The following is a 12,517-nucleotide window of genomic DNA, read 5'->3' as shown; positions in this document are numbered from 1 at the left end:
GGTGGATGTGACGTCACACCGTTCCCGCGGCTATATCGATGCGCAAATTATACATCTTTTGGAAATCTTAAGTATTAATTACGCTTAATTACACATTTTTCATCTAATTTGACACAAATCCGACGTTTTCCCGACCATTCTGTGACAATTTTCACTATGCCATGACGATTTCCGGTGGATGTGACGCCACATTTGTTACATGGCTATATCGACGTTCGCGCTATTTCGACGCAATTTCGACATTCTTGCCTATAATTAACTATTTACTCTCACAATCATCAAACTTGGCTTCTGGGTTAATTTTTCCTCCTCTATTTGAAGCAACCATTTCTTTCCTGCTATCTTTTTAGTTCCCGAGTAAAAATTCTAGAGGCCCGTGTACTGTGCGATGTCAGTGCACGGTAAAGAACCCCAGGTGGTCGAAATTACCGGAGCCCTTCACTACGGCGTCCCTCATAGCCTGAGTCGCTTTGGTACGTTAAACCCCATAAACCATAAACCAGTTCCCGAGTAAAACGAGTGACACCCTCTGCGAACGGACGTCAGTAGGAGGCATTATAGGCTTTAGCCTTAATACATCCCCTAAGTTTTTCCTTAACGCGAACAATTCAGCGAAAACTTGTCACCGCGATGGCGTTCCCGACGCTGTTAGGCGCCTGCATTGCGGGCGCAGCTTCCAAGAGCGGGTCGCGACCCGCTGCCGTCCTTACATAGAAGGAAATACGAAGAGTGGTGACGAATGACAGTAGATCAAGCTCAGCGCTGACATGACAATCATGTTTTTTTTGATCGCCCAAGTGAACAGGCGCGCTTATCGCAGTAAGCCGCTCTTGAGTCTTACTTTCAGAAAGAACAGCGCGAATTAGACACGGACGAATGCAAGACACACACGGAGAGGCGCTGACTTGCAACCTAAGGTTCATTGCTGGGAAGGTGGAAACATATGGATAAGGCTCCAAGCAACAATAAGAAAACATACGCTTTCATGCGGCAAACAGTACGTCGGCCAGACGGGCAGATGCCTAAACGGGCGCCTAAGAGAACACAATAACAGTGTTGACAATACAGTTAAAGCGCGTCTCGGCATCCACTGCCGAGATAACCAAAGTAAAACCTGCCAGCCATACTTCCAACCCGCTGCACGTTTTATTTACAATGACTGTGCATATTACATCAGTGTGACATCGCTCAAACTGAATGCAGATCTTCCGAACATTGAAATCAGGCGCAAACTTATCGGGCTTAGTATCTATCATAAGTTTTATCATTTTCCACTTGATTGCACCATCATTTCACCTGCACGTCGCCACTCTTCCAGTACGAACCATTCAAAATCTTTATACCCTGCGCATGCGTGCCCATCGTCGCATCTTCATTCGTTCTTCGTACAAACAGCGAAGGACTGGAATGGCCTGCCCGTAGAAGCCATGCGCCACTTCAGTGGTGCGAATTTCAGGACTGCCATTGAACACGTCATCATTCAATGGCGATGTCCACCAATCATGTAAAACCCCAACCCGGGGCATATTAGAAACAATGAATAGATTAATTAATGAAATAAATAAATAACAGTGTTCAGTAGACACCCAAACACGCTCCCTCAAGATATTATTGAGGCCGCTCATATCGCCTTGTTAAAGTACGCATGTGTCAGCAGTCCCTCCTTACCGTTGTCAGCCAAAGAATTAGAACTTCTATCTGCAGGGAAGCAATGCTGCTGTATCATTTTGGTTCTTTTTATTTCATGTGCGTGAACGAGTGCGTATGACCCCTATGTTTTCTTATTGCTGTTTGGAGCCTGATCTATTCATTTCCACGTTCCAAGCACTAAAGCTTTAGTTGCAGGTCAGGGCCTATCCGTGTGTGTCTTCCGTCAGGGCTTGTCTAATTCGAGCTATTCTTCTTGAAAATGCCATACCAACTTGCCCACGCATCAGTCCTATTGAGTCTCAAGCCACATCCTCCTGGGCAGCAGGTTCTTGGAACGTGCTGTCACAAGCCGGCCGGTAGCTTGTTCGGCGAGTTGACCGCAAGTGGGCTGCAGTAGCAGCCGAAGAGAAACGAGTGGCTTTTCCTCCTGAGGCAGCCTTTTCAAAACGAATTCGCCCTTTCGGCAGTGCTGGGCGGAGGGGGAAGGGAAGTGCTTCGAAATGAAGGCGCGCTCACCCAACAATTCTGTACAAATGCATTTTTGAGCGGGAAACCGTTCATGAACTCAATTTTTTCAGATAATTGAAGATTTCAAGAAAACAATCAATGTATCCGCAGATCACCCGACTGCTGTCTTGCATTTTTCCGTCTATGAACGTTTTCGCTATCGTCAAAAGCGTTCCCAATTGGTTTTCTAAGGCAGTCTGAACTGTTCGATGCGACCGATGAAAACCCTTCAAAAGAAAGATTTGGTACATATAATAAGAATGGACCATTAACTTTCATATTTACATAACAGTATCTTAACAATTTTCCAATTTTCAGAAATGTTTTGTCCGTGAATGTTCGACATGTAAACACACGAGGCTCCCGATGTGGGAAGTGGGAGCGCCGGTGCGGTACGCTCAAAGCGCAGACGCGGAAACACTTTTACCTCGCCTTTGCCACGAAATATTTATACGGCGAAAGCCTCTGTCGGAGGAGTCTGCGACGTACAGTCTTTGTCAAAAATATACAGTCCAAGGGGATCGCTTCCAAGCCTTGTAGCGGGGATCTTTAGCACAATAGACAGTCCTAGGCTCGGGAGTGTTGAGGACTAAAGTTCATCCCGCCTTCTTGAGATTAGGCTCCCTGAGTATGCAAGAGGAGGAGCGCTGCAGGGCTCAGAGGCGGAGCCCTTGGGCTGTACACTTTTGACAAAGACTGTACTCCCCGCACTTGGCAGTTCGGCGGCGTTCGTACAGCAGGGCGGACGCTCCTGTGACGGGGCCGAGGCTCCGGCGTGGGCGAGCTCGTGCACTAAAACCGCTATTCGTTGTAAAACTGACTCCGCGACGTGGAACTTACTCGGCCACATTCTTGACAATAGCCTTGTAGTCGTCGTACGCGGACGACTGGCTGTAGTCGAGCGCTCCTATGGCGAGAATAGACCTTCTGCTCCGGTCATTGGCCTGGAGTTCTTTCAATCTCTACAGGAAAAAAAAGTGATTGTGGGCACGGGGCACGGCAATAACTTCCCCCAAAACGGCAATTTTTGTCTAAAAATCTAGTTTTTGTTTTGCCTGGTTTTATTGTGTGTAAGTCATTCTCATTCATGGCCGACCATACCAGCGTCGACTACAAGCGCGAAATTTCTAGAACTGCGACGCAACACGCAAAAAGACGGCAAGACGGCAACAAATCTGAATCGCGGCGTTTCCCTCCATTCCGACCATTGCGACGCTGCAGACAGATAGAGAAACCCTTCTTGTTAAGGACGCGCCCTCCGGCAGTTTCGGAACTATAAAAATAAAAATTGAAACGCGCGTTTCTTGAGCCCACATGCTGCATCGCCTTATTCTTTTGAAATCACTTAGTACGCATTTTTTCCACGTTTGTCATTTTCATGCAACCTCAGTGCTTGTGCGTGGCATTAGTGTAGTTGATATTGTCGCATCACAATTAAATTTGCTATCGATATGCTTTTAATACGCGCAATGAAACTATTTTTATTCCAATTTCTGTTCGCAAAAAGGACTGAAATTCGTCACTGTCATTGTGGATATGTTTTACTATATGCACAATAAAGCTCTACTATTTTATGCAAGTTCTGTTCGCAAAAAGGACTGAAATTCGTCACTGTCACTTTAGTCCGGTAAAAGAATATATTCTAAAAAGAGTATCAATTTTTCAATTATTCAGTAATTTTATACATTATGCATTTTTCTCCCATTGCATACAAAGAATCCCAGTGATCAAAATCGTATCTGTCTGTGCAGTCATATGTGTACACTGACCAAGTGTAGAACAACATCGTTCTATTTCACACTGTACATGACTTGTAAAACTTGAAACAAGCAAGACAGGCGAAAATTATTTACGTATTTAAATATTACTGACGAAAACCTCTTATCTGGGAAAGTATCAGACCCCAAACAATCAAAATAAAAAATATTTGTTCTAGAGCGTGTCCCTTTAAGAGTGGAATGCGACAATAAGCGATCCATGGATTTTCACGCAGGATTTTTTTTTTCTCTGTGTCAAAAACTGATGCATTAACGCTTTGTCCGCAACTATGTTATCGTCATTCACACTGACCACCATAATGTGCAAATGGAAACGGGTAATAAATTTCGTTTAACTAATTAATTAACCAGCTTGATTTTTAATGTAACCGGTTTTAATGCAGCTTGTTTATTAGCGCGATTTTTACAGTAACTGAGTTTGAAAGCTGCTTGTTTCTAAAATGATTTTTCCCGCTATTTGTAGTTGGCCTAGAGCTGCTTTGCAGTGCGGACGTGCGTCGCATGGGCTCCGCAGATTTTTACTTCCCCGGACCTTCTCAACCCACAAGGCCCCCAGATTTTGGCAGGAGCTTAGAGGAAACACAATCTGGACCACTGGGACACCGAATTCAAGACGGTGGGACCAATTTTTGGTTTTTTACCGGAGTTGGAAGATTCCAGGTGGCCGAGCGAGCGCTAGGCCTAACGAGGCTTAGCTCGACTACGGGCGCTCGCGAGCACCCCGGCTCGCCCCGAGGCGACGATGCAGCCCGGTACGGGTCCCCGCCCCACGAATTACCCTAGTTTTGAACCGACAACGAGCAGACCAGCCCAGAATTTATTAGAAGCCCAGCAAATGGACGGGGACTACCTCGACGCCACCGACTACGAGAACTCGGCAGACGGGGAAATCGAGGATGCCGCCATGCGAGAACAGCAACAAGACGCCCCAAGGCAAGACGAAGCAAATTGGGAATTGGCCCTGTCCAAACGCCAAAAGAAACGCCAACGGAAGAACGAACGGAACACTCCCTGGAATTTTCCACCGACCGCTCAAGGTGACCTCGGCGGAAAAACCCCGGCCAATGCTCCGTCGGCAGCTGGTGCGACAGCTGACGCTACTTCGAACAGCGACGGGAAGGGAGCGCCGCGGCGGCATAGGCCGAGGCTGCCACCACTCCCCAAAGACGATTTCAAGATCATTCTGCGACCGAAGGGACTTGCAGTCAAGTCGCTCCAGACTCATCAAGTAGCCCGCGCCGTAGCGGTAGCATGCAACCACGAATGTAAAGGAGATCTGATCATCAGGCTTCGCACCGGTTCCAACATAATAGTGAGCACGGCAAGCGAGATGGCCGCCCAACACGTGAGACGCATTTCCAGTCTGACTTTGGGGAAAAGCTCATACGAAGTAAATGCTTACGTGGCAGCCCCGGAAGACACTCGCCGCGGTGTGATACACGGAGTGGACCCCGGGACATCGCCGGAAGAATTGAAAGCCAACCTACGAGTGCGCACTCAAGGAGTTGAAATCCACAGCACTCGAATGCTAGGACAATCCAAGTCGGCCGTCATCACCTTCGACGGTCCCACAGTCCCGAAGCAAGTCATCTATTACGGAGACGAGATGTGGTGCTACCCGTATCGCCCCACGTGGCAGGTATGCTACATCTGCTGTCAACAAGGCCATCGGTCAGACGTGTGCCCGAATCCGGAAGCCAAGGCGTGCAAGCAATGCGGCACGCAACATCCGGCGGAGGGCCACCAATGCACGCCCAAATGCTTGATCTGCGGCGGCAGCCACGTCACCGGAGCCAAGGAGTGCAAGGACAAACTGAAGAAGACTAGAGAACTGCGCAACAATCACGGCGGCAGCGGAGGCGGCGGCGGCAGCCACGACGGCAGACGACGCAGTCGGGACGACCGCGGAAAGAATCCGCGGTGGTTCAGCTCTGAGGGGGAGACCTCGCGGATCCGTTCGAGATCCCGGGCGTCACGGAGCCGGTCGAGAAGCCGTTCACAGTCCTTCCCTCCCCTGGTGCCTCTGGTTGGCCAGCACAAGCAACAGCAGCAAAAGCAGAAGAAACCCGCAAGGAACACCGGAGTCGAGGTGAGCTGGGGAGCAGGAAATCCTTGGTTTGCATCGCACTCGGGTGGGGAAGCTAAACAGAACACAAATACAAACAACAATAACGCGCCCAAGCAGCAGGAGGATGCGAACAAAGTTATCACAGCCCTAAGACGCGAACTAGAGCTCGCCCGTGTCAGACAGGGCGAGCTAGAACGCCAGGTAGACGAGCTCACGAAGGCAGTTAGGGAACAGAGACCAAACAGCCCTCGGTAGCCGCAACCCGAGCAAATCCAACTGCCACCCTCGCCGCAAGCAGGCAATTAGGATTTCAACAACTTCAAAGCTTAAATGCAGCAGATGATGCAGCAGATGATGCAACAGATGAAACTGCAAATTATAGAGATACGGAGCTCAATCCGCAAGGAAAAATTCACTGAGAATATTAGAGAGAAGGCGTATCACCGTCCCGCGCTGGCGGCCCTCGCCAACACAACAATCAACACGGAAGCTTAAACGTGGCCAACAAAACCTTAAGCAAACAAGAAAACCTAGAAATTTGCCAATGAAACTGCAGAGGCTATAGGAGGAAGCAAGACCTACTTCAACAGTACATTCACACACAGCAAACGCCACCCGACATTATAGTGCTTCAGGAAACGGGCATCACCCCAACCGTAGGAGGATACACGTGCTACGAAACCCAGGAAAAAGGAAGGACGGCAATCCTAGTCAACAAAGCGATCATAGCCATAAGCCACGACAGGATAGCTGAAACAGACATAGAGCATGTGATCATAGACATTATTCCACATAAACAGAGGAAAAGGGGCAGCATTTTCATCGTTAATACCCACAGCCCGCCGAAACAGAGGAAAGCCAAATTCCGAGAGCTTTTTCAAGGCGCCAGCAAACTGGCAAAGGGCAACACGCTAGTCGTCTAAGGCGATTTTAATGCCCGGGATAAAAGCTGGGGATACAAGAATTTCAATGTTAAAGGAAAGACATTAGCGGAAGCGGCAGAAACTGCAGGCTACAATTTACTCACAGACCCAGAGACTCCGACCAGAATAGACAACAGTGTCAGTACCGACACCTGCCCGGACCTCACCTTCATTAAGGGTCCGGGACAGGCGCAATGGGAAAACCTGATGGAAAATCTGGGGAGTGACCACTACATAATCAAAACTCAAGTTGCCTCCGACCGACTCAAGCGGCAACTAGGCACGGCTAAAATCACAGAGTAGAACGCCTTTAGAGAAGCATGCGACGAACACCTCATCAAAGGAGGGATTCAGTCGATTGAAGAATGGGGAAACATACTCAAGCAAAGGCAAAATGAGCACACCAAAGAGATGAAGAGAACAACACAGACACCCGAAGTAGACGCCAGGCTCCTTAGGCTATGGGAAGCCAGACGTGGTCTAATCAAGAGGTGGAAGAAACAGAAACACAACGGGAAGCTCAAACTTAAAATAGTAGAAATTACAACGAAAGCAGAGGAGTACGCGGTACAGTTGGCGAAAACGAACTGGCAGCAATTCAGTGACTCCCTCAACGGAACTCTGAGCACAGCTAGGACATGGCATATCCTGAAAGCGCTCATCGATCCGACCAAAACCAAAACAGAAAACAATAAAGCAATATACCGATTAATCCACCAGTTCGAAGGAACCGATGACGAACTCCTGGACAAAGTGCGCATCAAGTGCTTCGGGGACACAAACCCGAGAACCTATGCAAGAGACTATCGGAGGAAAGATGATCCAAACCTAGATAGACCCATCACACGAGAAGTCTATGCAGCATTCAAAGCACAACTAATAATACGGCAGCGGGTGCGGTCAAAATCAACAACGCACTCATCCGCAACCTCAGTGACGAGCTAGTTGCAGAATTAACCGATTTCCTCAACAAGCACTGGGCAGCGGAGACCGTTCCCGAGGATTGGAAGCATGCAGAGGTGGTTATGATTCCAAAACCGGGTAAAAAGATACAAATCGAGAACCTAAGACCCATCTCCCTCACATCGTGCCTCGGCAAGCTGTACGAGAGAGTGGTAACATTAAGGCTACAACGATACATGGAGGATCACGAACTCTATCAACACAGTATGTTCGGATTCAGGGCGAAGCTGTCGACCCAAGACGTACTTCTACAAATCAAAGAAGGAGTTCTAAGTAACGTCCCTAGGGACGGAGAGAACGTAATAATGGCACTGGATATCAAAGGAGCTTTTGACAACGTAAGCCACGAAGCCATCCTGACAGGCCTGGACGACCTGAACTGCGGCAGGAGGGTCTTCGGTTACGTCAAAGCTTTCCTCTCAGATAGAACAGCGACGATAGGGCTGGGAGAACTTCGCTCGGAGAAGTTCCACACCCCTAACAAGGGAACTCCCCAGGGCTCGGTCATCTCACCTACGCTTTTTAACGTTGCTATGACCAGCCTTGCAAAACAACTTAAGGAAGTCGAAGGAATACACCATGCCATGTATGCCGACGACATCACCATCTGGACAAATACAGGCTCACTAAAAGAAAAGGAAGAAAAACTACAGGAGGCCGCGACCTGCGTAGAGAACTACGTAAAAGCGAGAGGGCTAGCATGCTCCACCGAAAAATCAGAACTGCTCAGAGTCTGGAGAGGGAAACAAAACCGCATAGTCCCGAACAGCGACGAGCTTAGGCTCAACGTCTACCTAGAGGGAAAACCCATAGCAGAGAAAACACTCACAAGAATCTTGGGCATGTGGATACAATCAAACCAACGGTGTACACATGCACTTGCTCTTCTGAAAGCTTCCACCCTACAAGTTTCCCGCATGATCACGCGCGTCTCCCATAAACGCTCGGGCATGCGAGAAGACACGCTAAAGCGGGTCAGGAGCCTGGTGATCAGCCGAGTCACCTACAGTCTTCCATACTAAAACCCAATCAAAAGCGAAATCCAACAGATTGATGCGATTATACGCAAAGCATACAAAACAGCACTCCATCTACCGCAATGCACATCCACAGAGAAGCTTTTAGCACTAGGACTTCATAACAACTTTGAAGAACTGAGAGAGGCACAACACGTCGCCCAGTTGCAGAGACTACAGCAGACGCTGTCTGGCCGGGAGCTTCTGCAGAAGTTGGGATGCAACGAACAAATACAAGAAATCCAGCGAACCGCGACTATCCCGGACGCCATACGGGGCACAATTGGAGTGACCCCCATCCCCAAGAACATGGAGCCCAACCTACATAAAAAACGCAGAAAGGCGAGAGCCGAGTACATCCGAAAATCACTAGCCCGCCAGACAACAACGGTGTATGTGGACGCAGCCACATACCCCAGAAGGACGGGACAAAACAACCCCAACGCGGTAGCGGCTGTGATAAACTCAGACATGCGGGAAATCATCAGCGCGTCGCTACGGGACTGCACGGTAGTCAAGGCTCAAGAAGTGGCCGTCGCTCTAGCGGCAGCGGAGGGCTGCCGGACTAAGCGATCCTTAACAATACTAACCGACTCTCAAACGGCATGCCGAAAATTCATGTTAGGCATAATAGGGCACAGAGCGCTCCGCATACTCCGCTCTGGGGACCGACCCAAACAAAGCACAGAAGAAGAACCAATAAAACATACGCTGGTATGGACGCCGGGACACGCGGGAGTGGAAGGCAACCAAGCGGTCGACAGGGTAGCTCGAGGGTACACTTTCTACCGAGCTCCCTCCACAAGCGACCTCGAGGAAGCCGAACCTGTCCCTAGAGATTACTCGGCAATCTTAAACCACTACAAGGGCTGCAGGAAACGGTACCCCCCACCACATAAATCTCTCTCCAGGGAAGACGCCGTCGCCTGGAGGCTGCTACAGACCGGCTCATACCCGAATCTAAATACACGCAACAAAATACAACCCACACAATACACAGACAAATGCCCATGGTGCCTTGAAAAACCCACGCTCTATCACATAACGCGGGCCTGCCAGAAAATAGAGATGGCACCAAAAATACCAAACCCGAGTGCGGAGCAGTGGGAAGGGATGCTCTCCAGCGACCGTCAGGACGTCCAAATTGGGCTAATCCGGCGAGCACAGCTGGCAGCGGCATCCAGCGGAGCCCTGGACTAGGGGCAGACGACCATTGCTAAGAAGACGGACGACACACCTGACTCCGCCAAATTGCTCACCTACTCTCTAGAGATCAATAAACGTTTTTCTTCCTTCCTTCCTTCCCCTTATTTACACCACACTGTAGGTAAGTATATTTAAGTGCTCACTGAAACACGCGTACACAGTTACGCGATAGCGGATAGTGGGAATCGGACGTTTACTGACAGTACTGCCACGGGCTACTGCTGTACACTGATGCCGTACTCACTTCAAGCACGGGTGCCAGTCTCATGAGGTTCGCGCCCAGGTCTTGAATAGCCGCCATGACGTTCAGTATTCCGTAGTTCTTGATATTGTTGTTCTGGGCCAGAGTGGTCAGCCTTCCAACCACTTTATTTAGCTTGTCAACGTTTATATGTCTGAAACAGCATGACAAGAAGCGTAATGACGAATCCGGCATGTTCGACGCAAAAATGAAGGGGGCTCTTCACTACCAAAATTCGGTTCAACTGTCCAAAGCTCCGGTAGATCGACACAAGAAAAAAAAAAGAAGATGCCGCCACCATCTGGAGGACGTTGAAGTAACGAGCGTTAGCTGTTTGGTTTACTGGAATTGATATGAATTAGATTAAATTGAGGTGCACCAATGGAAATACAAATTTGACATCTTGGATTTGTAAGTTACGCCACGAATCATCCACCAATTCGATATACTAATGATGTCACCAAGCAATCACCAATTCCATATACTAATGACGTCACCTATCAATCGCCAATTCAATATAGTAATGACGTCACCAATCAATCACTAATTGCGTTCCTATATCGATTTAGCGTGGGGGCCGCCATCTTGAATTCCTCGGACTTAGAAAATTTCCCGCCGAAGGGAGGTGGTAGCAGACCCCAAGAAATCGAGAAACGTGACGAGTAAGAGCTCACGCTCTTAAAATTCCAAAGGCGATTACGACAATCCCTAATGCGAAATTTGACCGCAGCCCTATGGGTGTATCGGGCTCTGTAGGCTCACTGTTTTCCTTTGCTGCAGGTCGTCGGCACGTCTAGCGACGATATTAGTTCGATGGAAGTATTAGTTGGTCAAAAGGACAATGCACAGCGCTCGAGAGTGCTTATATTAGTCCGAAAGCAGCAGTGGTCGCAGAAGACGACGATGTGCAATGCACAGCGCGAGATTGTGTTGCAATTTACCGTGACGCGTGATCGGCTGCGGCGATTGCATGTGGTGCTCTCGTGCAGTGGCCAGCGAAGCTGATCTGCTCGCCTCGCCACGGGTTCGAATCCCAGTCGCGGCGATTGTTTTTTATTTATTTATGGTTTGGCTCAGTTACACCGACGGCCGCGACGCGGCCCAACCCACGAACGGGAGCCTAAGAGCCTCGCTCTAAAAGGACGATGCTCTCGGATTCCACTACAAAGCGTAGGACCACCACAAGTATTCGCGTGTTGCTTCACGGATGCAGAGACGGTTTTCTACAAGTCACAGCGTTGCCAACTATAGCCGTGTTTACATGAATGCGACAGAAGTTGAATTCAGTCCCCTTTTTCAGGGAAACCGCAAAGGCGTAGAGGAAGAGAGCAGAGGACGAGTCAATCCTTTCCTTCTAAAAACCAGCTCTTACATTTCTTAGTGTAACTAGTTTTTGCGTATATTACCTCTCCCCCTATCCTCTCGTTCATTTCATTTTGACATACTGCTGCCATCCTTTATTTCCACTGCTCCAGCTCAGGTGCTTCAGTATCGATGTTAGATGCCGGAGCTAGCAAAATCTTTTTCTTCCTTTTTATTATTATTTTGATAAAAACTTCTACTACTACTACTACTACTACTACTACTACTACTACTACTACTACTACTACTGCTGCTGCTACTACTGCTGCTGCTACTACTGCTGCTACTACTACTACTGCTACTACTGCTACTACTACTACTGCTACTACTACTACTGCTGCTACTACTACTACTACTACTACTACTACTACTACTACTACTACTACTGCTACTGTTACTACTACTACTACTACTACTACTACTACTACTACTGCTACTACTACTACTACTACTGCTACTGTTACTACTACTACTACTACTACTACTACTACTACTACTGCTGCTGCTGCTGCTGCTGCTGCTACTACTACAACTACTACTACTGCTGCTGCTCCTGCTACTACTACTGCTGCTGCTGCTGCTACAACTACTACAACTACTACTACAACAACTACTACAACAACAACTACTACTACTACTACAACAACAACTACTACAACAACAACAACAACAACTACTACTACTACTACTACTACTACTACTACTACTACTACTACTACTACTACTAATACTACTACTACTGCTACTACTGCTACTGCTGCTGCTGCTGCTACTACTACTGCTGCTGCTACAACTACTACAAC

The 12,517-nt window shown here is 48.4% G+C and overlaps 1 protein-coding gene across 1 annotated transcript in view; it reads right to left on the bottom strand.

Moving 5' to 3' along the window:
- Positions 1–12,517, bottom strand: part of LOC144134527 (uncharacterized) — a 58,424-nt gene that overhangs the window by 5,543 nt on the left and 40,364 nt on the right. Inside the window, exons 6-7 of the mRNA XM_077667434.1 lie at positions 10,356–10,506; positions 2,998–3,119 (exon numbers count right to left, since the gene is read on the bottom strand). Of these exons, the coding sequence (XP_077523560.1) occupies positions 2,998–3,119; positions 10,356–10,506 (273 nt within the window). The remainder of the gene's footprint in view (positions 1–2,997; positions 3,120–10,355; positions 10,507–12,517) is intronic.

This window comes from Amblyomma americanum, chromosome 5 (genome assembly GCF_052857255.1).
Source record: "Amblyomma americanum isolate KBUSLIRL-KWMA chromosome 5, ASM5285725v1, whole genome shotgun sequence".
Lineage (NCBI taxonomy): Eukaryota > Metazoa > Arthropoda > Arachnida > Ixodida > Ixodidae > Amblyomma > Amblyomma americanum.
This window is presented reverse-complemented; position numbering and strand designations above follow the sequence as displayed.